The sequence below is a fragment of the Lacerta agilis genome, chromosome 14, assembly GCF_009819535.1.
Source record: "Lacerta agilis isolate rLacAgi1 chromosome 14, rLacAgi1.pri, whole genome shotgun sequence".
Taxonomy (NCBI): Eukaryota; Metazoa; Chordata; class Lepidosauria; order Squamata; family Lacertidae; genus Lacerta; species Lacerta agilis.
The window spans coordinates 26,409,787-26,436,548 of NC_046325.1; the positions used below are offsets into that span (position 1 = coordinate 26,409,787).

Sequence of the window (26,762 nt, forward strand, 5' to 3'; positions counted from 1 at the left end):
TCTTTTTTTCTTTCCCCTTCCCCCCCCCCCATCCCTTGTTCCTGTTGCTGAGGGGAGGCTGAGGCCTTTGGGCAGGCAGGGGCCGATCAGGTAAACGTCTAGCGATGGGGGAAGCCCGGCCTTGCTGTGTAGGATGAGGAGGTCTGGGGCATTTTTATATATCTATAGATAGATAGATATAGCTATATATTATTGTTACGACGAGAATTAATACTTTGAATTTTGGTGTGTTCAGAACGGTTCACATGCATTAGGTCAGGAATCCTTAACAACAGCCCTGTAAGGTAGGTCAGTATTCATTGTCCTCATGTTGTAGCTGTGGGTCTTTTAAGGTGTGTGTGTTCATGTGAGGGTGGCTTACTTCTGTTTTGGCCCTGAGGTGAGATTTCTGCTGGGGGCTTCCCGAGTCTCATAGCTGCGATGTTATTAACCTACATACTGCTGCTATCATAATAATAAAAATTATGATAAATAAAAACCATATTGTTGCAGGTTGGGGTCTATTGCAACAAATAATGGCGCCTTAGAAGATTAACCTTGTTTATTGTGGGTTGAGATTTCCCAGGCTACACCCCACACTTCATCAGGTGACTTAAGTGTTGCATGTTGTTGACAGCTACAGGGGCATGGCAGTACAAGGAAAATAAATAGTGGGGTCAAATTTGCATAGATGGGGAACTGAGGCTTGGCATAATGAAGTTCATGATGGATCTAATATTTGCACTGGGGACTTGCTGATTCATAGTTCTATGTCTTACTTTGAAGCTAGATGTTGCCATGGGCGAAAAATGGCAAAAACAAAAGAGAGAAGAAGCTAGATGTTGCCTAAAGCGAAGGACTGTCACCAAATAGTATTTCTAATAAAATAGTTATAATTATAGTGCTCATACTTTAGTCATCCTTGCATCAACCCTGTAAGTTTGCAACTTTTGAAACACTTGCCATTTTAGTCTGTTGCAGGAAAAACAGGCTTTTGCTACCTAGAAGATTTATCAGAAAAATTGTAGCGTAAGTTCCTGTGGAGCAGAACAGTTTGCCTAAGGCCTCCCAATGGCTATGATTGTATGTGGGACTGTCAATCACTATGTAGCACTTGTAATGTGTATAAGCACCTACTTTAGAGTTCTTCTGAGCAGGGGTGTCTTTATTCACATAAAGACTTCCAGGTCAGACAGTAGAATTATTATGCAGGCTTGAGCTTGACCACATGTGATTTTAGGGTGGAAACAATGAAAAGAAGTTGAAGGAATCTTTTAATGCATGTGTGTTTGGCAATGAAAGGATAAGACATAAGAGGGAGATAAACTTGAGTAGACTGGGGAAAGGAGAAATGCTTATTTTCCTTAAAAAGTACAGGAGACAGGAATGTCCCCAGAGATCATCTGATGAGTAACAATCAGAACATGCAAAAATGGCTTGGCAAGTGTCAAGGAAATAGCAGGTGTAAAGCAAGTAGCACAAGTGGCATCTGCCGTAAGAACTCAGTAAGGTAGATCAATACTGTTACCACAAATGGGAGCTCAGGTTAAGAATAATAGATTGCCTTGGATCAATTTAGTGAGTTTGTGGCAAAGCTGAGATTCTGCTGAGGGGTGTGAGAGGCTTCCTGGATCATTGCTTTTAGTGTCTCAACCAGCATGCTACATTATTAAATGTATCTTTCCTCCAAGGAGGTCTCCATCCCTTCATATTATCCTCACAGGTTAGGCTGAGAATTGATGACTGCCCCAAGGTCACCCAGTGAGTTTTATGGCTGAGTGAGGATTTGAACCCTGGTCTCGCATGTCCCAGTATGACACACTAACTTATGTGATAGCATGCTTGTGCAGGGCGAGTGCTGCTTCCTTGTGTAGGAGAGATCAGGTTTCAAAGACTTTGCTTTCTTCCTAGCAGAACAAGGTAAATTACCACCATGCCTGTTGCCCAGCTTGTTCTCTCTCTCTCAGCATCATTTTTGTCTCATCCACTGGGAGACAGCAACTGAGTCAGAAAGGTGTAATACAGTAATTATAAATATATATTGAAGATAAATGGAAAACATGCCAGTAAATCCTGGATTTGAGATCAATTAGGCAAAGAAGTTTAAGATCTTATTTTTTTAAAAGATCTCCACCCCATTCGGTTCCCAGCTTTTAGGAGTGGAAGTAGGAAGTGATGAGGTGATGTCAAGAGACGTTTTGGCCTGGATGTTTGAAGAAGCATAAATCTAGGGGAAAGGGGTGAGCACCTTTTTATGGGAGCAAGGATTGTGGCTCATGCTTGGATTGACAAACTTCTTCTATTTGTACATGTTCCTTGAAGTCCCTTTGGTTGAAAGGTGGGGTGTTGAAAACAGATACCAGGGAAGGGAATTCTACTAGCCGAATCCCACTGATTAAGATTTGGATAATCAGCCTCATTGTGCATTGTGAACCCCATGGGAACAATAAGAGAAGTGTTGATATTAAATTGGTTAAACTGTGTGGAGAGGAAAACTACAGAAGTAGCTAAGTAGGTGAGAAGCTGGTGATGAGATGGAGGAAAGGGGCAAATGATGGGCAGAGGTGGGGTCTCAGGAGAGCCTGGGTTGGGATATTGGCCTCTGAGGATGGGGATTGCAGGAATTGTCCAGGCTTGCTGTCTCCTTGCAGCTTGAGCAGGTAAGTGTTATTATTAAAAATCCAGTCTAGTCTGAGAATGCTCTTGTTGTGTTATATACCCTGTGCATGTAAATTGAATATGTTTTCATAGTCTTTTTCCTTCTAAATAAATAAAAAAGTTATTTACCAAAAAAAATGCTCTTGTTGCTGGCTGAAGTCGGCCCTGACCAGTTATTGAGAACATATGAGTCCTTTGCTGTACCATCCATGCTGATTTCTCATTTGCTTCTCGGCTCAGTTTGGATCGCTGGTTATTTATCTTTTAAGGCCGAAATCCTGTACCTAACCAGGAAGGGAGTCCCATGGAACTGCTGAGGAAACATACAAAGCATTTCACTGCACAGGCCCTAAATGGCAAAGAACCAAGATGCCGAGACTCCTCTTTACTCTAGGCGAGTGGTTTTCAACCAGTGTGCCATGGCACCCAGGGGTGCCTTGAATGATGGCCAGGGGTGCCACGGGCAACACTGGCCTCTTTCTTTCCCTCCCTCCTCTGATGCCCCCTCATGGCTCTCCCTCGAGGAGAGAAGGCTGAGGGAGCACTCCACAAGGGAGGGTGTTGAAAAAAGGGTGAGAGGCTGCCAGCTCTGCAGGCAAGGGGTGACATAACTGGGCTCCTGAGCCCCACAGGGGTGCCGCAGAAAGAATGGAGTTGGTCAAGGGAGCCATGGACTCAAAAAGGTTGAAAACCTCTACTCTAGGCTAGCCTTCCCTTGCTGGCTGACCAGAGTAGGAATCCAGCACCTACCTTGAGGAAGGCTGCCAACTGCTTCTTGCCGTATTTACATGGCTGTTTTCTGAGGTTAAGGGAGAGGCCTTGTACATCTGTGGCTTGTTTAGCAGGAGCATGTGATAGGAACTTCTTTGTTGCTGAATGCCCTGCCCCAGAAGATTGATTTGACTGCCTTCCTGATGACTCTTTGTTCCAAGCTGAAGACTTTTTGTTGTTGTTCAATAGTCTTTCAATTTCTTATAAGTTTTAAATGTGTGTTCTTGATCATCCTTTTTGCCCGCTTCCTAATTGCCATACTAGTGGGTTTATATTTTCTGCTGGTTTATGTATTTAACCTTTAGTTTCTGCATTGTTGCCTCGTGCGCTTTTTATGGTGTTGAATCACGTATGCGCCATTCTCTAGCACCTCATTGAGTCGGCAAAGCAGGACAGAAATAGTGAGGGAATAGTTACCGGTATTTTGTTGGGTGATGCGTTGGTAGCTTTGAAGGAAATGTTCCAGAATTGCCAAAGGGAACTTGAGACTTTGTATGCTGACGTTGTAGGCTAAAGAGGAATCAAATGATTTTTTTAAAAAAAAAACCTGATAAAAAAGAGCAAACCTTGACTACAGCTGGGAACTAGCAAAGAGAGGACTTGAGTAACAATGACACTAACATTAAAAAAACAAACAAACCAGCAGTAGATCAAAAGGAAGTGCCCTAAGATCTGCTAGCAAATGGCTCTGAGGGGAAGAAATGGAAAAGTACAGGGAAGAAGTAGAAAGCAAGTATACAAAGCCCAGGTAATAATGGTGGAAGGTTTCTTGAACAGGTCCAATCCACTAAGACTGACTTGTAGATGCAAACCCTGCGGCATACCACTAAACTGCCAGACCTAGTAGCATAACTGTCCCAAAAGCTTGTTTTTCTCAGATTTGCAGGTGATAGCTAGTTGACTGCCATGCAGTGAGGAATGTAATTGCATAGCCTCCTTTTGTAAAAGTTGGACCTTCGGGGCATCTTTGGGTGGGATGTTGAAAAAAGTCACACAAACCTATGCAGGATAATTGTGGCGTGACATCCCACATGACAGTTGCATGTAGCAATATGCCCCATGCATGATGAAGACTGCAATCATAGCCTCACTTACCTGGGAGTAAGCCCCATTGAATTCAATAGGGCTTCCTCTGAGTAGATATGGGTAGAATTGTGCTGTAAACCATCCAAATTTTGCACCACAGTTGTGCTGAATGCCAGTGCAGGTATCGTGGCTCATATCTTTTCCTAGAAGAAAGACCTCAAGCCACTCCAAAAACCCCTCTCCCCCTAGCCCCATGCTTGGCAAATTTGATATTTGCAAATTCCAGCTCAAGCTGATCTGCTGTTGAACTAATATGCATATTGGAACATAGTTAACTGGCTTTTGGACTTTTTGAATGTTCCAATTCAGTTGTCTGCTGAAAAACGGTATCAAACTATGTTTTACCAGAGAACAACCTTAACCAGAAACCTTTAATAGGAATCTGGTTTTAATATTCATATTCAAGAGATTTCTTTGGTTATCCTTCAGTTCAATCCTTGGGTGGAACCTTGAACCTGGAACACAGTTCCAGGTTCCTGCCTGCCTTCCCTTCAGTTGCAGGATCAGGGACTCAACGGCTGCCTTGACAGATAACCTTGGGCTCCACTTAAGACCTTGTGCTTTCGGGGGGCTTTACTGCAGCTGCTGGATTCTCCCTCCTCATCACCATTACCAGCTCTGAATTCTGCACTGTATTTTCGTTCCTTCGTGGTGTAGCTGATGGGGAAATGTTGGTTGTCTGAATTACACATCCCTCCATGAGTGTTGATTGGCTTGAGAACTGACGACATTTACCAGGTTTTAGCCAACTGAGAGAAAATCCTTCCCAAGCAGCTTCTGCAAGCTAATTCATCAGTCATAGTAGTATCTTAAGTGGCTTTAAATGGGATGCGGGTGGCGCTGTGGGTTAAACCACAGAGCCTAGGACTTGCCGTTCAGAAGGGTGAGCTCCTGTTGCTTGGTCCCAGCTCCTGCCAACCTAGCAGTTCAAATCAGGCAGGGTGTTACCCAAAGCAGAGGCTGTGTGGATAAGGAGGAAAACGACATTCAGTTTGAAGGTGGAGGTTGCAGGCTGGCTCAGTTGTCTGCAGTTATTAAGTTGATGTCTAGGATTCTGGGATGAAAAAGCAATGAGTGACCCCCATGTTTGAAATGTAAAGAGTGGCTGTTACCCAGATCTGCCTTGTTTAAACAGGAACACAGGCAGATGCTTCCTACAGGCAGGCAGATAATTCTAGCCTAGATAATGAGTCAAGCGGTGCTTGGAGCACTGCGTCTATCTTTACAGTTGATGTGCAGTTCCCTCTTAGCAAAATGACTTTCATCAATCTTAATTCAGGAAGCTGCGGTGACAGCCCTCAACCCACCCACTCCAACTTCCTTCTTTGGGAGACAAGAGAACAAGCCCAGTCGGAACTATGCTGATAGGAATAACTAACACCTGCCTAGCAAGTGATCACAAAGAAGAGATGGAAGGTGGCGTTCCTGTGATTAGGCCTGCTCAGAAAAGAGAGAAAAGGACTGTTGCTATTGTGGCAATCACATATATACAGTTGATGCAAGAAAGTTCAAGCCCCAGGTGTCTCCCATGTAGCAGTGATGCTATTTGTGTATACAGTCGTACCTTGGATCCTGAACACCTTGCGAGTCAAATGCTTTGGTTTGTGAACGTTCTTTGGAACCCAAACGTCCGATGCAGCTTCCTGCAGCCAATCGGAAGTCGTGCCTTGTTTTCCAAACCTTTGGAAGTCAAACGGACTTCCGGAGCAGATTCTGTTCGACTTCTGAGGTGCCACTGTATACAGGTTATGAGTTGTGTGAGTGAATCAGCCTTCAGGATAACTCTCTCCTCCCCTCGGATCCCTTGTCAGTGGCATTGCCCTACTAACAAAGTGGAGACTTGAGAGAGGAATGTATTCTGCTTAACAGATATACTTGGTGGGTTGGTTTATGCTGCCAAAGAAAATTGAGTCCGTTCAGGTCCTCAACTCGGTTCTTCTGGGGTTTAACAGGCTTGTTCCTCAAGCAGCGGGGTAAGAGGGTAGTGAGCAAACGCGCTCATCTGTTTTCAACCTCTTTGGAAACCAGTCTCCCACCCAGTCTTCTAGACCACAGATAGCATGCTTGCTTGCTTGTTTTAAAACTGGATTTTATTTTTGTAAATCCTATAAAGCATAATCTAAAACAGTTGGATTTTCTTCTAAGTGCCAATGTCAAAAGGGACCGAACTGAGTCAAGGGGGGGTGAAAAACAAAACAATCCAGTTGAGTTGACAATGATTCAGTCACATGCTGGAGGTACAACACTGCTACTGTTAACACACTCTCCAGAAGAAAGGGGTGAGTCAAGAACTTCTGGTGTGAAGAGCTGCCCTGCAGGATCAGAAGAACGTCGGTCTAGCCCAGCATTCTCTTTGTAGTGCCGTGCAGTGGTTAGAGTGTGGCCCTAGGACATGGGAGAGCAGGGTCAGTTGCTGGCTCTCAGCCTAACCTACCTCACAGGGTGTGTTGGGAAAAATGGGGAGTGGGGGCAGATTATGTTCAGCACCTAGAGTTTCCTGGAGGCGAGGGAGGGAGGCTGTACATAAGTATATTTCTCACAGGCCACACAGGTGCCTTTAGGAGTTCACAAAGGGGGTGTGAAGGTCTTATCCTAAAAATACTTAGGAGGGGAAACTTATTTTTTTAAGAACTCTCTTTTTTCAGTTTTTCCAACAGAAAAAAATGGATTTTGGAAGAGCCATTAAAAATGGTTCTAAGGAATATTTTTGCTCTTGGAATGGGTGAAATGTTATTTGGCATTAGGTTTCTTTTGTTTACTTCAAAATTGGTGGTTTCTCTTTTCAGCCTTTTATTTCTCTCAGATGGCAAAAATCAACCCACACGTGCTTAGGTAGCATGCGGTATAACAGTTTTTCAGCTTGCTGAGTATGTTTGCTGTGTTGCTTGTACAAAATAAGGCAGTTATATCTCAGGAGACTGCAATCCTGTCCTAAGGATGCTTACCTGGGAGGGAGCTCTACGAAATAGTCTGGAATTTTCTTCCCCCAACCTGGGTGACCAAAATCCACGGTCCTTTAACCTCTCTTCTTCATGGATGCTGTATACCTGTTCTGAAAAACCCTCGTTCTCCTGCCTTTTGGCCAGAGATACACTTGGGCAGGGGGTGGTAATGAGTAATTTTACTGAGCGATCCTATGACAGCTGCTTAAGTGGTGTTCAGACTTCTGCACAGAGCGAGGAGATGGGTAGAGGCACCGATGTGTATTATTCAGGAATCACAGATGGCTGAACTTCTTATTTTGTTTGAGACGCTTGGGTCTCCTGCAGAAAGTGGAGGTCCCAGTTCTTACTCAGTTATGTGAAGTGACATTTCCGCCCCCTTCAGATGAAGCTAAGTGGCTCAAGAGTCTTATTTGCACAGGGGTTGACACACGCGTGCATATGAAAAGGCGCTTGCATGTGTAAATTGTGTTGGGCTTTTCCCCCCTTGCAGAAAGTTTACAGTTGGAAGGTCTAATCCTTTCTCAGTTGCTGCTGTCATATGTTTCTCTGGCAAAAGCTACTGCTTGGGAGATGAAATTGTGCGTGTGCATATTCATTCTTGGGAACTGATTTTCCATCTTTAAAACGTGATACGTGAAATGTTATTTGGATGTTTCACTTTTCATATGTCTGCAGGCCCTACTTTCTTATTTATGGGACCCAGCTCTGGGGGGAACAAAGCACAGGGATCTTCTGACATATCTAGAAAACCTGCGATCTGGCTGTCATACTGTGATCCGGGTGAGGTGGCTGTGTGGCTCGTGTTCTCCAAAGATGGTGGAAATTAGAGAGAAGCAGATAGGGTTTGGGGGGTACTTGGCCATTAGCTGCTGCTGGAGTCTAGTTATTGCAAAATCTTTTTCCAGCTCTGCTGCCTTTTGGGTAGGGAAATTGAATTAGATGACCTTTGGTTCCTTCCAAGTCTCTGAACCGCCATCTGATATAACAGTTGCAGCTATTGTGAGTGAGGGCCCAGTTCCCTCAACTCCCATCTGGGCTTCAAGGAACAAAAACTGGGATGAGGTAGACCAGCGTTTTCATGCTTCCTTTTTATTCAACCCAGAAAAACAGATAGCAAAAAAAAAAGGAAAAGAAACATGGTGTGTTTGAGAGGTGTAAATAACTCTCGGTTTCTTGGCCGTCACTACGTGCACCCAAAGCATTAACCTGCGTTTTGGTTTCCTGCTGGGGACCTTGATCCCGTTCTCTTTCCCTTTTCCCTCTGCTGCCAGAATACCAAGACGATCTCACTTCCCTGTTCTTTCTCTCCAGCCCCCCTACAACCCCCACTGCAGATGAGCCATTGACAGAGTCACGGATGACACGTCTGCACGCGAGAGCCAACCCTTTCACCCTCCTGCCTGAGGATGAGCAAGCTGTGGGGCTTGCAGAACGGTGACCTGGAGCAGAGTCTTCCCGCCATTGCATCCTCTCTTTCCCACAGCCCGGGCTTCTCCCCGCACCACTTCTTCTCTCCCGAGCGGAGGCGAGCCATTTCTGACGTGCGCCGGACCTTCTGCCTCTTTGTGACCTTCGATCTTCTCTTCGTCTCGCTCCTCTGGATAATTGAACTGAACGTGAGTTGAGGAGCTGGCCTTTGCGAATAAGGTTTCCTGCTTCCCCCTGGGGTTTGGCTAGACAAGGATCCCAGAAGTGGTTGTCCCTAAACATTGTTCATATAGCGACGGCAGTGAGTCAGGCTCAGTTTAAAACAGAACAAAAAACAGGGAGCGCCTCTCTCTGAGTGGAGTCCACGCAGGCAGGAAGCAGTGTGCCAGACTCCTCCGTGCTGGTTCCCCTCACCGCCTCTGCCGTGAGCTGTCAGTGTGCTGCTTACATCGCAACCCACATGTCTGTCCGTTGTCAGGGTGAGTCTGCTCAGGTGGTGATGCTGCTTGGGCCAAGAACAACCCATGAGATTGAAGCCCCATTCAAGGTTTCTGCACACGGCGGAACTGTACACAGTGAACAGGAAGTTGGGCCGTGCCAGGTAGCCCCATCCGCGTGGCATCCCCATGTACAGAGCAAACCGTTTAAAGGGAGGAAGTCTTCACACAAAATTCTTTTATGGCATCTGCAGGCTCTTCACACTCGGGGTTCAAGATCACAGGGAAGCCTGTGCGATCATGCTGAAGTTCGCCCCCTCCTTTCAGACCTTTGTGTTGCATGTGTGTATGTGGCGGGGGGGACGACCTGCTGATCTGGCTGTCCTGCCCAGCCACTTAACGGCTTGAAGAGCCATCAGAGATCTAGCCGTCACCCAGTTGCAAACCACTCTTAGAAATTAGCCGTGTGCTGGGTGCCTTTTGCAAGTGGCGCAGGTCCAACTGCAACCACACAGAGATCTCTAGATTCCAGGTTGGCAACTGACATCTCCATCTGGCTGGCCTCTCCAGCTTTCTTAAGCGGAAGAGCTTATTCATTTTATTTATTTCACACCTTTTCCTCTGATGAGTACATGGCCCACCTCTGTCTTCAGTTAATCCCTACAGTGACTCTGTGAGGTAGGTTAAGAGGCAGTGACTGGCCCAAGGTCACTCAGTGAGCTTCATGACCGAGTGGGGATTTGAACCCTGGTCTCCCAGGTCCCAGTCCGACATGCTAACCACTACACCGCACTGACTTCCTGGAGTACTTACGCTATGGGCCAGCACTATAAGTTCAAGTAGGTAGATAAATTTGGGGAAAGCAAAATGTCACTTAGAGAAGAATCTGAAATATTTCCCCTGAAGCTTGCATTTGTTTTATTTGATGTTTTGATGTGTTATAAACTGCTTTGAGAATTTTTTCTTTTAAATATAAAGCAGGATAGAAATAAAATGAATAATAATAATGTTTCACTAAAAAGAAAATGTGCCTGGACATTCCGTTGTGGTGACTGCAACCCAAGTTTAAGGTGCCATTTGGCGATATTAGCTTATATACCTGAGTTTCTAACACTGTTGCAAGTCCTTGTTTTACTGCTCATCTTTAGGTAGAAAAAGAGTGAACTCTTCTTCCTCCCCTTCCTATTATCCGGGGGTTCATTGTGAGCTCACTTTGGCCTCAGAAGGAGTAAACCAAATCAGAGGCTGAACTGAGCTAGCAAATTGTTAAGCCCAGATTTAAATGATAAACAAGCCTGAGATAAGCAGTGAGTCATTGCTTAGAACTGTTCTAATCGTTGGGCTGAAAGGAAGGATAAATCCAAATGTTGTCCTCGCCCACAAAGTAACCCACACAAATCTGGACCAGTGCACACTGCAAGCTTGTGGCAGGAAGGCCAATGACTCAAGCAAGTGACCTACACGCTATGGAAGCGGGAGCCAATCTGACCTTGCAGGAAAAACTCCTGACCTCACACATTTTCAGATGGCTCAACTAAGCGTCAGGAAAACCCTGCCCATTAAAATAAAGCAATGCTATGATTCCCCTGGAAGCAGTGGCTGCTGGCACCAGCATATTAAAAATTCAGAGGTGAGGAACCTCTAGCTTGGATCCCAGTTTGACCTGTGTGGGTGTTTTCTCCAAGCCATGCCCACCTGTCCTACATGTGATATCATATGTGATATTTGATGCGGGGCAGTAGAGACATGGTTGGATCAGCTGCACAACCGAACTCTCTGTGGGAGCTTGACTGGTCAGCTGATCCTCGCAGAAGGTAAAGGTAAAGGGACCCCTGACCATCAGGTCCAGTGATGTCCGACTCTGGGGTTGCAGCGCTCATCTCGCTCTATAGGCCGAGGGAGCCGGTGTTTGTCCGCAGACAGCTTCCGGGTCATGTGGCCAGCATGACAAAGCCGCTTCTGGCGAACCAGAACAGCCCACGGAAACGCCGTTTACCTTACCGCTGGAGCGGTCCCTATTTATCTACTTGCACTTTGACGTGCTTTCAAACTGCTAGGTGGGCAGGAGCTGGGACCAAGCAACGGGAGCTCACCCCGTGGCAGGGATTCGAACCACCAACCTTATGATAAGCAAGCCTTAGACTCTGTGGTTTAACCCACAGTGCCACCTGGGTCCCTGATCCTCGCAGGAAGCAGGCTTTAAATGGTCACAGGTCAGAGCACTGCATTAAAAAGCCCCAGGCTGGCATCGTGGTGTGTCTTAATTTATTTGACTTCAATCTTGCCAATCTGCAGGCCACCAAAAGCATCCAGGAGAGTCTGAAGTATGAAATCATCGAGTACAGCTTTAAAACGTCCTTTTTTGACATATTTGTAAGTATCCTGACAAACTTGTCGCTTGCAGTAATAGCCAAGGGGAGACCTGGGGGTGGGCATGGCAGGCGGAGTGCAGGGGGAATGACTTTGCCAAAGGAGCCATGAGGTCAGTACACAGGCAGCTTCAATAGTCCGTGCATTTCACAGAACGCCTTGTCTGTTGGACCCCACCTGGATAAGAGTTCTGTGAAAGCCTGAAAGTTTGCCTATTCTTGGTGCCAGTTGAGGTTGATTCATAAGAAGAGATTTTAACTTCTCTGCGTTTTTGAGACCTTCACAGTGGCCTTCTCATGATTTGCCTCTTGTGTTCCTTCTTATCAGCTCTTGGCTTTCTTCCGATTTTTGGTGCTGCTCCTGGGATATGCTGTCCTCAGGCTCCGCCACTGGTGGGTCATTGCGGTAAGAAGTCGACTTTTTATCTTGCTCTCAGAAACGTACATAACATTGAATTGCAGATGTGGTTTGCTTGCTTGCTTGCTTGATTTCTTGATTGCTTGCTTGTTTGTTCATGGGCTTCTCTCTTCTCTCCCCATCCTCCAGATCACTACATTGGTGTCCAGTGCCTTCCTGATTGTGAAAGTTACCCTTTCGGATGTGAGTTGCTGATAGCAAACATGGGTTCTACTCTAAATCTTTATGGTCCCTTTCCAAAACCTCGGAGCAAATTGCAAGCCTTTAAAAGCAAAATTTCAGGGTTGTTGTTTTTTTTTTAAACCTACTGCTTGTTGGTTTGGGGGTACAAATGGATGGTTACAAGTGCTTTGGGTATAGTTGTTCCACGACAAATACTGGAGATCATTTCGTATGAATCATGTTGTCTCCTCTTTTTTTTCCACCAACAGCTGCTGAACAAAGGGGCTTTTGGCTATCTCCTGCCCATCGTTTCCTTTGTCCTTGTCTGGCTGGAAACATGGTTTCTGGATTTTAAAGTCTTGCCCCAAGAGGCTGAGGAAGAGCAATGTGAGTCTGTGTTGAGTGAGGATGGATGAATGGAATAAATCTCCTACCCCGGGAAAATTGGTTTTGACAGCCCTGCTAGTGTCATGTCCCATGTGTTGTGAGGGGGGTGAGGGTGGCAGCACTCAGGAAGCAGATGACCTTAAGGGTTCGTGGAAGCAGGTTGCTGTATTTACAGTAGGTATCGCTGGATCTGCATTCTGATGCCTCAAGGCCTTTTAATATGTTAGATTAGTCCTATGCGGGGAAAGCATTGGAAAGCAAAATAATGCAAAAGATTACTCTTCCGTTCTGTGTCTTTGGGGTTTTGTTTTGTGTTTGTTTCTGCATGTTGAGAAAAGGGTTTAAAGATGACAAAACTAAGCAAGCACTTTGCCACGATTGGATTAGGGAAACGCTCAGGGTTGCTTGGAGGAGAAAAGCTCTCTATTGCATTAGACGCTTAATTGCTTTGGAGATATGATAGGCAAAGAGGCCATCATTCTCCATGTAGATAACATGTCTTGTCTCCAGCTGAAAGGTTGAGCGGGGAAGCAGCTTGGCCAGCTCCTAAAGCGTGGTGATAAATCTGCCTATCTGTGCAAAGGTGTCTGAGTGTGTTAAGCGACAATGCACTGCCTTGTTTTTGTGCAACAAAATGTCCCAGTTCAGAATACACCGAGTGCATTTGCATACATTGATTAGGTTTCCTTATGGCTTTCTTCCTGTGATTCAGAGTTTGCAATGTGTTAAAGCGTGTAGTGAGTCAACGAGGTGAAGATATTTCCTAGTATTCTTCCGTAACCATGAGGGCTAGAAACTTGTGCAGGCACAATGAGGTTGGAAAGGATAACGAGGGCGATCCATTCTGTTCCATATGACTCTTGTGGTCTCCCTCGACAACCTAAGGCCCACGTATTTTAAAATGCCAGGCCAACATCCTTCTGCCAGCTCAGTACTTGGTTGAGAATCTTCAAATTGAAGTTGCTGGAAGTGAAATGCTTCGACATGTGTGCTCCTCTCACTGAGCTTAGCTCTTTCCCCCTTCTCACACTTGCTCAGGCAGATCTTCAGCTCAAGTAAGGAGGCCAGCCCAGTCCTGGTTATCTCCTCTCCGTTCAAGCTTAGGAGGCCAACTTTCGCCTCTTCTCCAGGGCTTGTGCTTCACTGATCTTCCATTCCAAGCTGCTCTCAAACTAGCTTCCCAGTTTGCCCTCAATGAAGTTATTGTTCTCAGTTTATTAAGGGAGGCAGAATTACTGAGACGATTGCTGGCTCTTCTCAAGTACAGCTTTGCCCTTTCTCAAACAGCCTTTCCTCCCTCGTCTGGGGGTCACAAAGGTTGAGCCAGGGATTTGAAAGCAATGAAATATAAATGAGCTGATTTCCCCCCCTCCTCTTTCCAGGGTACCTGGCAGCTCAAGCCGCTGTGGCCCGAGGACCCCGCCTTTATTCAGGGGCGCTTTCAGATGGCCAGTTCTACTCCCCTCCAGAATCCGTTGCAGGTAATGACATTTCTTCCAAAATGATGTATTTCTGAAAGTCTGTCTCTAACTGAGCACTGGTAATAATAATAATAATAATAATAATAATAATAATAATAATAATAATAATAATAACTCACTCCTCTCTTTACCAGTCAGTTAATGTGTACAGAGTGTCATATGAAAGTTGCAAACACACGAGATTGCCACTCCTCTTCTGAACTGCAGTAATCTAAAGCTTGTTTGAGCACAGCCAAGTTCTTTTAACTTCTATGTTACAAGAAGGGGACAGTCGTAACATGTACATCCCATACGCCCCATTTCTGCAGTATCCATGCTTTCGTTCACAAGAGAGAGGGAGAGCACAAAGGGTTATTTCATGAACTCTCAGCCTATTTCCCGAGAGATAGTAGTGTGTTGCAAGAAATACATGGACCAAAAGGTCCTGTGGGCTGTATATTCCTGTCCACACAGGAGGCAGCCCACTGCGTCTTTGCATGATCCAGTGTTCTGGCCTTACTTGTCTTCTGCAGAAGTTGAATTGGGAAGAGGTAATTCTGTTGCATCTGCATTAGGTGACACTGGGATCTGTCATTCGGTCTCAATGCAGAGATGCAGCACTGTTGTTCATCCTCTGAGGAGGCTACCTGTTGCATCTCTGTGTGAATTACTGCTCTGGGCTTCCAGTCAGGCAGCACACTTAAGACCAGTGACTCAGGCAGAAACCCAAGAGAATTGGCTGCCTGGAGGTGGGTAATTCCTACTCTGGCCATTGGATGACCCTTGCTCAGCAGTCAACGGACAGTTAAATGCCTGTCATTCCTAAAGATGAACTTGTGTGAACAAACAGCCTTGAAATTGTGCAATGCTGCTTTGTATCCTATGCTTAACAATTCCAGATCTCCCATCATTTAACTTGTAAACGTCTCTTTCCCCCCGCTCATTCTCTAGGATCAGATGACTCAGATGATGAACTTTTGGGAAAGAGGACATTAACTGACCAGGTATGCCCAGTGGCGTAGCTAGCCACTCAGATGCCCAGTGTGTCCTGCAGCCAGGGGCGGAACAAGCTGCCCATGGGGGCAGGGCGAGCCAAGACAGGGCGCACTTTGTGGTGTCTCTCCGCAGCCTTCCCATTCAGCTGTAGGGCAGCTGAAGCGGGCAGACGCAAGGCCAATGCTGCTCGAAAAAACAGCGCGGAGCTTGCAGGCAGTCCGCCCACTGCCTCCCCCTCAGGAGAGAGCGTGGCTCAGGCACACTGCAGGCCCTGCGGTGTGAGGCCCAGTGCCCCCCCCCGCCTCACCCAGCTACGCCTCTGCATTAGGCAGATTCATGGAGGAGAGGGCTATCAAAGGCTACTAGCCGTAAAGGCTGTGCTCTGCCGGCAGAGTTGGAGGCAGCAATGCTTCTGGTTTCTGGAAATCACTCGAGGGGAGAGTGCTCCTGCAGTGGTGTAGGAAGGGGCGTGCGGTGGGTGAGGGAGTTATTTTTTCAAAAACACGTATTTTTGCCATTTTGTCACCCCCCCTCAGTGATGACACCCGGGGTGGACCGCACCCTCCTCACCCCCCTTCCTACGCCACTGGGTAAGTCTTATGTGAGCTGAGCAGCCTCAGTTTCCAAAGATTGCTAGTGTAGTCAGAAATACACCTCAGTGTTGTGGGGGCTGCGTGGACGGCATCTCGCAAACGCAATTGTTTCCTACAGCTCATTCATGCCTTATAGGTAGGGTTTAATAGACCTTGACCTTGTTTCCCTTGGCATAGGAAGGTTGTCCCTAGCCACAAGCCCTTGTTTGAACGTTGTTACTTTCATTCGCAACACGCAGGTTACATTCCGTAAACGTTTCAGCAGATTACGTGGCCCACCAAAATGGTTATCGCAGGCACATACTCTGTTTAGCAAAAGAGGCAATGAGGGGCTGGTGTGTAACATAATGGCTAATTGCATGGGCCCCGGTCTAAATTTTGGCTTGGCTATGAGAAGAGGCTGGGGTAACTCGGCTAATCCACTGTCTCTCGGCTTCCATTTGCCCCTGATTTATATTAACCCCACTGTCCTCTTTGGCTGCCATGTTGATAGGTAAAGGAAACCAGAGTAGGCTTCAGACTAGCTCCAGGTGGTTTGTGGTGGTGAGGTGTTGCTTGTATGTGCTCACACCCAGTCACCAGTTTTGTTAAAAGCAATAATTGCATTTCATAAACGACATCATTATTATTATTTATGCACAGGTTTTTTTGTGTATTCATACATTCTTCCAAAAGTTGTAGCTTCTTTAAATAAGATTCATTTCTGCACGCTGTGTTCCTGTTTTTAATGCATGGACACTTCATAGTAACTATAATATAATTCCCACGCTTATGTTCCCAATGTGCTCCGGTTTCCGGAATCGATCTGTTCAATGCCTTCAGTCATCAGTAATTTTAGATAGGCCTGTACCACTCTCACAACTTGCAGTGAAACTGCAGACACAACAGTAGCGCATCCATTATGTTATTTAGGTAACATGGATGCACACGCAATGAGCCTCCTCCTTGTCTTTTGGTAAAGGTTCAGATGACTGTCAGAAAACATGGATTGTTTCTCTTGTTCTTTAACCAACACACAGCCTTGGAGACTTGATTATAACTAATTTTTATAGTTAGTTTATCAAATTGATTAACTACCCTCAAACTCTGTGAGGAGAGTGTGAAATGCTTCAGAATTCTCAGAATCCCAAGCTTTGTTTTGTGAACGTCAGGTCTTTCTTTCTTTTTATAAGAGAGAAGTCTGTTTCATGATGTATGCATTGCTCTCATCTCCTGGTGGCCACCAGGGGGCAGCATTAAGCCAGAGAAGCTGGTTCTGAATTTTCACTTTGAGCATCCCAAAAAAATTGCTTTGTACATCACCATACATTGCCATTTGTACTGACAATGCAGAAATGCAGTGTTAGAATCAGGAAAAACATTGGTAGTCCATTTACAATTATACTTTGCCAGACCATTATTGGTTTTTTTCAAACTTATAGGTCAGTGTTGATGTGGTTTGGGTACTTGCCTGCATCCTGGGAGGACCTTATCCTGCCTGCAGGTAGTTAGTGCTCACTCCATGCGAACAGATGATGAATGACAGCCAGTACATACATATTATAAGCCACACTTACATACTTACCTAGTTGAATTGCAGCAGCTCTCCCTCTGGTGAGCCAGTGTGGTGTAGTGGTTAAGAGCGGTAGACTCGTAATCTGGGGAACCGGGTTCGTGTCTCCGCTCCTCCACATGCAGCTGCTGGGTGACCTTGGGCTAGTCACACTTCTTTGAAGTCTCTCAGCCCCACTCACCTCACAGGGTGTTTGTTGTGGGGGAGGAAGGGAAAGGAGAATGTTAGCTGCTTTGAGACTCCTTCGGGTAGTGAAAAGTGGGATATCAAATCCAAACTCTTCTTCTTCTTCTTCTTCTTCTTCTTCTTCTTCTTCTTCTTCTTCTTCTTCTTCTTCTTCTGCTGCTGCTGCTGCTGCTGCCAGGTGGGGATGGGAAGAAGCAGGAAGGCAACATTGAAAGCGAGCTGGGGTGCGGGGGGTGATAGGCTGGTGGAGAGGCTTGGTTTCACTCATTTCAATGGGTCTACTCTGAGTACAGTCTCATCTGCACTATGCATTTAAAGCAGTATCATACCACTTTAAGTAGTCATTACCTACCCTCCAAAGAATCCCAGGAACCATAGTTTATTAAGGGTGCTAAGAGTGGTTAGGAGACCCCTATTCCCCTCTAAAGAGCTACAGTTTTCAGAGTGGTTATTCCCCTCTTCTGAGGATTAGAGCCTAGGGCTTGCCAGTCAGAAGGGTCAGTGGTTCGAATCCCCGTGACGGAGCAAGCTCCCATTGCTCGGTCCCTGCTCCTGCCCACCTAGCAGTTCGAAAGCATGTCAAAGTGCAAGTAGATAAATAGGTACCGCTCCGGCGGGAAGGTAAACGGCGTTTCCGTGCGCTGCTCTGGTTCGCCAGAAGCGGCTTAGTCATGCTGGCCACATGACCCGGAAGCTGTCTGCGGACAAATGCTGGCTCCCTCAGCCTATAGAGTGAGATGAGCACCACAACCCCAGAGTCGTCCGCGACTGGACCTAACGGGTACCTTTACCTTTACCTTTACCTTTAAAAAACTACAGTTCCCATGATTCTTTGGGGAAAGCCATGACTGTTTAATGTGGTATGGTACTGATCTAACTGTATAGTGCAGATGGGGCCTGGGACTAGCATTGGATGCAACTCAGAGGATGTGGAACTGGTGGTTTATCCCTAAACTGTGGACTGTTTGTCATAGGAAATGAATTAACTGTTAGTTTTGTCCTAGGAAAGAGAATACATCCAACAAGGCAAAGCAGCAATGGAGGTGGTCGACCAGATCTTGGCCCAAGAGGAGAACTGGACATTTGAGAGATGCAGTGTAAGTTTATGGTTCCTGAAAGATGACTTATCGCCCTTGCTGTGGGGAGGGCGGAAGCAGTGTCAGTCTACTGATCAGATTTCGAAAAGAAGTAATCGTCTATTTTAAGCTGTTACAACCTTCCTTCAATCACGTAATGGATAGGGCTGTTGTGGTCTCCCTGGGTGTAACCTTAGCATGTTTTCGTTTAAGACTCTTGGGGAGCCTTGCCATGAGATGAGAGAGCCTTGTTCTTCAGTAGCTGCTCTTTTAAATGCCTCCCCCACATGGTGATATAGCGGTACTGCATGTATTTTGCACACCGCTTAAAAGCCTATTCTGCAACTAAACGCCATAGAAAATTGGGGTGATGACTTTTAATTTTCAAAAAGAAGTAATGCTGCAGTTGTGTGAGTCGACACCCCTCCTCCCCTCTTGAGATTATTTATTTTAAGATGCATATTTTTGCTATTCCTGGTGGGTGTTTTTTGGTTTGTTTTTTTTTGCTATTCCTGCTTTTGCTATTCCTACTGTGGTTTCTACCTTGAACTTGTGCATCTTCTGATAGCAGGACAGAAACATGGCGCTTAGAGGAGAGGGTAGAATATTAGCATGCTGTTAACCTGCCCTGTGTCCTAGCGATGGGGCAAGAGGCCTAATTAAGCGCTGGAAGTTCTCACAGTGCTGCAGAAAAGCTGGTTCTGCCCTTCCACTATGGAACTAATGTGCCCCCCCCCCCACCATGCAGGAGTTTGGCGACACAGTTCACTCTCTGGAAATGCCATTCTACGGCAAGGTGTTCATCCTGAAGGTAAGTTGCCGATGACTTGCAGAAGTCACTGTCTTCCTCCTGCACCTTCAGTTAAAAAGAGATGGGGGGGGGTGGAGGCTGTTGCACAGGAATTAAAACCTGGAAGGAGTGTTGCTTGTAGGTTTGAGGGAGAGGAAGCAGAATGGATGAGGCAGCCATCCATTCTGTCTGGATTCCTCTTTGGGGATATTGGGGGGCGGGTGTTAATTTGCTTCTAGCAGCGAAACAAACTTTTGTTTCCACTTGCTGTGCCAAGCATGAACTGAACTTGTGTTTTCATATTCTGGGAGCACGGAATGTGTGCTGCCCGGTGGAAATAAGACCATTGCCACGGGGTAACTAACCTTCCCAGAGATCATCCTTTAGTTTCCATTGGCTTGGGTTAATTTCATCCCTCTTGGGAAAACTTCCCCCTTGGAGAACTTTCTTTTTCAACAAATCAGGGCCGGGAACCTTTTTTCAGCACAAGGTCTGAAGTCCCTTCGGCATTATTTACTATGTTCTGCTTGCCAGCAACAGATGAGGCCAAAGTCACAACCATACATCCACACGCTCCCCCATGATTCACACATCAAAGGAGTCTTCATTTAAATGACCTTTCATGCATTCTCCGTGCATTGCAGGCGTCCCCATGCCCTGCAAGGCGTAGGAAAAACCACAAGGCAAAAATAAGGCATTTCCATCCATTTTCATTTATTCCTTCTATCCATTCTTGCTGCCCCTTTCCCCCGTATTCAAGGCTCTTTAGCACTACTCTTCAGAGGCTTGGGGGGGGGGGCAGCTTGTCGCCTCTTCCAAGCTAGGTTCCCTTTGCATCCCTTGGAGGACTTTGTAGACGAAACCCGCCCCCCCCCCCAGAGGGACAGGGCAGAGCTAGTAAAAGAGAGCTGGGCGATTAACAAGCCTCCCTCCCTTGCAGGCAATTCTACAGTGTCCTGCCGAGATAGTTTACCAGGAGATGATTCTTCAGCCGGAGAAGATGGTCCTGTGGAATAAAACCTTGTTAGCATGCCAGGTAGGTCTTGGCAAACTCAGCTGCTAATTACTTATCCCTAAATTTTAACTCCTGGCTTTAGTCACTCTCGATCTCTTCTAGTCTCTGATGAGGGGCAACACTGCTGTGAGTTGTTGTCTGTGTTGCCCACTTAGGGAGGAAGTTTTGGGCTACATTGAATTGTATATTGAGGTCCTTCCTTGATTTCTGTTGGACATGGCAACCTTTCAAGTTGTGTCCTGTCCTACAATTTCTGCATACTTCCTTGAGCTCTCAGAAGCTGCTTGTGATGAAGCTGCCCCTGAGTGCCTTGTTTCACCTTTCTTAGCATGAACGGGGAAGCTTTTGCCCCTTGGGAGTTTGACACCATTTGCATGACTGAGGGATGGGTTGCTACTTCTGCACTGTGTTGTGGGATTTCTTCCTGAAGTGCCTGCGGGGGAAAGGGCACGCAGGGCAAACAATTTTGTAGATGAAACGGAACTGATGTGTGGCAAAATGATATAATAATAATAATAATAATAATAATAATAATAATAATAATAATAATAATAATAATAATATATTTTATTTGTATCCCGCCCTCCCCAGCCAAAGCCGGGCTCAGAGCGGCTAACAACAGGTAAAAATAGCACAGTGTACATAAAATTGCACAGTCAATTAATTAAAATACATTCTAGAATCAATTCAGAATCAAATTAATGGCAACCATTTAGAAGCACAAACCATCTAATGGGATAAGCCCAACCTTGTTTAAGGCTCTCTTGGCATTCTGCAAGGCTGTTCGTGGTGCAGCTTTTAGATTTTGTTTTCTTGCAAGCGTGAGTCCTTCTGTCCTAGTTGATGTCAAAGTCCCACACGGAGCCCTACACTCAACTGAACCAAATGCTATCACATTTCCCTCCCATGTAACTGGGAATTGTTTTTATGAAGGTGCTAAACATTTCCCATCAGGTCTCTTTGTCTTTCCCATAGGCAGTATTCCTGGATAGAGAGAGACTGTGTTTTCTTAGATAGATTTATGTCAGCAGAGGTAGAGGGAAGCATCTCGTTTTTTCTTTCTTTCTCAACAGATCTTGCAACGGATTGATGACAACACAACTGTATCCTATGATGTGGCAGCTGGTGCTGCTGCTGGCGTTGTGTCACCCAGGTGAGTTCTGGTTTGGCCCCGACCCTTAACAGTCCTTTCTTTTTAAAGGAGGGTGGTGACCTCTTGTTCTGTGTTCCCAGGGACTTCATAAATGTGCGTCGGATTGAGAGAAGGAGAGACCGGTACATTTCATCAGGGATGGCGACAGTTCACAGCGCACGTCCCCCTACTTCCAAATATGTCAGGTATAAAGAGTCCTATGGATGGTGCTTTGATCTGTTTTAGGTTTCCTCCGATGCACTGGCTTAAATCGTACATAAGTCTTTAACTTTTAATTTCTGAAAAATAAAAAGTTTCATGGACAATCCACCTGGACAAGACATAATGCAAATTACACCAGCACTTCCCAAAATGAAAATGAGACATTGGATACTTCTAAAACTGTGTAGCCTAGTATGTACAGTGGTACCTCGACTTACGAATTACTCGACATACGAATTTTTCGACTTACAAATGAAAAAAGTGCCCGCACGCCTACGAATTTTTCGACTTACGAATGGACATCCGTTGGCGGTTTTAGATGGGGTTTACTCGACTTACGAATTTTAGATGTGGTTTACTCGACTTATGAATTTTTCCGAATTTTTCATTTCCAATGCATTCCTATGGGAAAATCGCTTTTTTGACTTATGAATTTTTCAACCTACAAATGTGCATTCGGAACAGATTAAATTCGTAAGTCGAGGTACCACTGTAATGTTAAATGAGACGACATGAAACTATATGGTAGTTTTGTGCATAATTTAGGGGACTCCTCAGATATTTAGAAATAAAATTTTTTTTAAAGGTGGGGGACAGGAATTAACAACCTGGTTAACCAAGGTTATGCTGAATGTCTTCCAGAAGCAACAGAATGCTAAGCTGGGGTGGGGAGAGAGGGATTTAGCCTGGCTGAACCTCTGATTGTTTAGTATCCTGGAGAGGTGGACATTAGGTTCAGAGGAATCTGCACCACAGGGCTAAAATACCCCTTCCCTGTACTGTATGGGGAAGTTTTAGGAGGAAGCAAAGGGGAAAGGGCACCTTTTCCCTTTCTCCTTCTCCAGAACTGAACCTGAACTCTTCAGTGCTAAATAGCACAGTAAGGGAAGGTTTCACGAGGATGGAGAAACAAGAAAGGTGTTTTTGCATGTGACTGACAGTCAATAACCCTTGATCCCTGGGGAAGTCGCGGGTGTTGAGGTGTCCACTCAAACCAGCTTTTCAACAAAATGGTTCTTCAGTGCTTCCCAGGTATCTAGTCCAACTTTGGCTCCCAGCTGCTGTCTTGCGATGAGCAGAGCTCTTGCCCGAGCGTCAAGGCCCCCCTTTGTTGTTCTCAGAGCCTCTGCCTCAGGTGACCAGCCAAGGTGTCTTTGCTCACCAACTTCATTTTTCTGACTAATAGCGTTAAAAAGTCATTGGCCTTTAGCTCAGTGTCTGTGTAGCTGTTGGGGGGAAACTGTGAGAAGGGCAGTGTACATTCCCCACATCGCATGCGCATGATGAAATACAGTGTGCCTTGTCTCTTTGTCTTGATCAAGCTGATTGGATTTCTAGCTGACTTAGGATTTCTTTTGTAAAACTTGCTTTCGGTGACAGCAAATACACTCCTCCAGCAAGACAGGAGCTTGCTCTTTTAAATGGGAACTGAGGCGCTCCCATAGAAATGCAGCACATGCACAGATGCTCATGGCTTCTGAAGTTATTAATGGCCTGGCCTGGGCCCAAGGTATCTGTAAGAACTCGTTCCTCTATGGCCCATGCCATAAAACCCCTGCTGCATGTATCAGCATCTTTGGAAAGGTGCTCAGGGAGGGGTTTTCTGTCTCATGGTGCCATATTTATGGAAGAGGAGACCTGCCAGGACCTTCTTTGTGCTGGGTTTCTTTGTAGGGGACTGAAAAAAAATGTGTGGCTCTAAAACAGTATCAGGAGGGGGGGAATTTCAATTACTCATCAGAGAGGGGGAGAAATTGGTATGTGCTTGATATTTTCATGATTTCAGAGTACATTGCTTTGGGCACTGGATTTTATATATCAAGCCCAATTCTTTCATGGGCAGCCTTCCAGGGGATGCATGATGGGGGATGGGGTGGGGCCACAGGCAAAAGTAGATGGGCCAATGGGTATGCCTCTTGCAGATATTCCACCCATGAAAAAGCCAGGTTTCTGCAAAACTCTTCCGTTCTCCAGCCAGACAAGTGAGAGGCATGATTGCAGTTCAAGGACACATTCCAATCAGGAAAGAACACTTCCGGGCCAAGCCAGGGGAGAGGGGGCATGGCCTAGGGAGTCCGGAGGGCCAGGTGGAGAGACACAGAGGGCACATTCAGCTCCTGGGCATGTGGCTCCACACCTCTGTTCTAGGTAATAGCCAGCTATTAAATTGCTTCTGCCATGACAACTTCCCTCCCTGTTGTTGGCTTTTTCCAGAGCGGAAAACGGTCCGGGTGGTTTTGTTGCCCTGAAATGTCCCACTAATCCGAACCTCTGTACCTTGTTCTGGATACTCAATACAGACCTCAAGGTAAGGCATGTCTTGTCCTTGAGTGTTTTCATTTGAATGAGCCAGATTGTGATCATTTCTCCTGCTCTACTACTGTTATGTTTTGCTTTTTAAATGGCTTGCTGTCACCTCCAAGGTCTCAAACCTTGGAAACTTCCGGGTCCTGGGTCCTGATTAGATGTTTTTCACGTGAATCAAATGGCAATGTGGCCCAGATGCTCTAGTGCCGTTAAAATCTAGTTCTGCTCCCCTCTGATGAATGTGGTATGTGGTTGTACTGCTAAGGATCAAGATGTTTCTTGGAGAATGGTCCCAAGTGAGCAGCGAGGGCTGCTCTCCCTCCAGAATGCAGAATCAGACCGATTGCATAGCTTTGCTAGCCAATGAGTGCCCTGTTTGGGGATATAACTTGGATCTGATAAGATGAAAGAGAGGCGCTGAACAGAGGACTATGCAGGGAAGAGGGAGATTTTAAGGAGACTCTACGCTGAACCACCCTGAGATCTATGGGTATAGTTGCAGTATACAAATTTAATAAATATTGTAGTAGTAGTGGCAGTAGTAGTAGTAGTAGCAGTAGTAGTAATATTATCCTGTGGTGTTTATATGCCTAACACAACAGTGTTACCTGTAACAAAATGTTGTGGTGTGACTGACAACCCACTGACACAGTTAAGGATTATCATGCTTGCCAGCTGGGATCAGAAATTGCTCAGTTCTGCAGTTCCTTTCTCTGTGGTGTTCTCTTAATCTTATGGTTCAAGAGGAGGAGCCATAGCACCATTGTAGACCGCATGCTTTGCATGTGGAAAAACCCCAAGTTGACCCACTGGCATCTCCAGGTAGATTTGGGGAACGCGCTCTCTTATGAAAACCAGGAGATATACTGCCCAGTCCGTGTGAACCACCCTTGAGGTAGGTGGACCAATGCATTGATTCAACATAAGGCAGCTTCCTATATTCCTGTGTTCATTTCTACTGCCCCAGCTTAAAGAGAGCAGTGGTTGAGCACATGCTTAGCGCTGGATGCCTCAGGCTCATTTAGTGGCATCTCCAAGCAAAGGGGATGTTGGGTAGCAGGGCTGGCAAAGACCTGAGAAATGCTGCCAGTTTGGGCCAGGCAGACCACTGCAGCTTCAGAACCTGTATCAGTGTTGAAGATGCTTCTCTGGCTTCATCCTTTGTCTCTTCTTGCAGGGCCGGCTTCCCCGCTACCTCATCAACCAAAGCTTGAGCGCCACCATGACGGAATTTGTTTTCCACCTGCGCAAACGTGTTGTGGAGGTCATGGCGAGGTCTTAGGTTCTTGGAACTCCTTGCTCTGATGTTGCCTTTTGAGTGTGCTCAAACCCAACGAGGTCCAAAGAACTGGAGTATCTTTCTCCTTCTCCTTCTTCTTCTTCTTCTTCTTCTTCTTCTCTCTTCCTGCCAGAGAACAAAGACAATATCTCACAGCTGACGTTCTGGATCAGGCTGAAGAGCCTTTCTCTGTGTCTTCAGGTTGTCAGCCAGGTAAAGGGCTGAAGGTGATGACCAAACGGCAAGAGGGAGGTCGAGAGAAAGCAGGTGGTCCGTGCCCAAGCAAATTGGTGAGAAGCGCCAAGGTGGTTTCTTCGAGCCTTTCACTGATGATCAAAGTTAACATTGCTACTAGAACTTGAGCCATGTATGGATTCCGATGTGCCAAATTCCTTCATGATCATGCTTCCAGAATCTGCTAAGTGCTTACCTGTATAGCCCCCTTCCTTTCTCCCTGGTGTAATCATGATTTGTATGTCCATAAACTTACCCAATTGCCTTCCATGGCGGGACAGAAGAACACCATCAGATAACCTGCACACACAGTCACACGGCTGAGGTGCAGCAGGTTGAGCCAGAAAGTGTCCCAGGCACTGCTACTGGTCATCCACCTTTTGGCATAGCTGTGACGGCGTCAGGAGGTTTTACTGCCCGAATGTTTGGACAAAATTTGGCTATTGTATGCTTGGTAATGGCCAGAGAGAATGAAATCTCCTGCCCCCTGTCAAGTACCTGGTCTTCAGTGGTGCTCCAAAACTGACTCCTTGGCTTGAAAGCATTGCTGTTCCCAGTTCCGTGTTGCTTTATTTTCCGGTTTTCCCTTCTGCCCATGAGTAGCAAAGACTATAAAATAAGCTTCTGTAGACTAAACTGACCCAGTGGTTGGTAGGTGGTTCCTTGGTTTGATTGTGGCCTCATCATTCTGGAGTAGGCTTTAAATGTTAGTAATGGAGGCCAAGATCTGTAATCGGTTCTATTGACTTGTTAATATATAGAGAGGCCAGAGCCCTTATCTGCCACTCCAGAGTGTGTGGGGGGAGGGGGGGGAGGAGCATCCTTGGAAACTTCCTGCCTATCAGAGCTAAGCATTGAAAGCAGCCTGTTGTTTCATGAAGCGTGAGCTGGGTTTGCCATAGAAGTGAGACTAGTATAGACCTATCACCAGAGCAGATGTTTATGTTAACCTCCTTCCTTCGCTCCCCAAAGTCCTTAAGTTGCCTTCCTCTGCTCTCCTGCATTCGCTGTTGATAACCAGTATTCTCCAGGTGAAAAACTACGTATCTCATGAGTCAATCTTCAGAGCCTTGAGTTATTGAGTTCTGTGTCTCTCTCCCCACACACCCTGCCTTGCTTGGGTGTAGAAAGCTGGAGATGTGGTGGACATAACATCTACAGGCCTTTTGGTCTGCCATTGACTGAATTTGCCTTGAGTGGAATCGACATTTCTAATCCTTTCAAAGGATCAGCTTTGGGACACAGAGGAGGGTGGGGCAGAAGTGAAATGCCTTTGCTTC

The 26,762-nt window shown here is 46.0% G+C and overlaps 1 protein-coding gene across 1 annotated transcript; it reads left to right on the plus strand.

Moving 5' to 3' along the window:
* STARD3 (StAR related lipid transfer domain containing 3) lies at nucleotides 1–26,453 on the plus strand. Its single transcript, XM_033169244.1, has 15 exons — nucleotides 1–90; nucleotides 8,751–9,055; nucleotides 11,600–11,677; nucleotides 12,002–12,079; nucleotides 12,221–12,274; nucleotides 12,523–12,640; nucleotides 14,023–14,121; nucleotides 15,052–15,104; nucleotides 18,432–18,524; nucleotides 19,252–19,314; nucleotides 20,234–20,329; nucleotides 21,382–21,461; nucleotides 21,542–21,646; nucleotides 23,877–23,970; nucleotides 25,147–26,453. The coding sequence occupies exons 2-15, from the start codon at nucleotides 8,846–8,848 to the stop codon at nucleotides 25,249–25,251; spliced, it is 1,326 nt and encodes a 441-aa protein (XP_033025135.1). The 5' UTR covers nucleotides 1–90; nucleotides 8,751–8,845; the 3' UTR covers nucleotides 25,252–26,453.
* The last annotated feature ends 309 nt before the right edge of the window (nucleotides 26,454–26,762 follow it).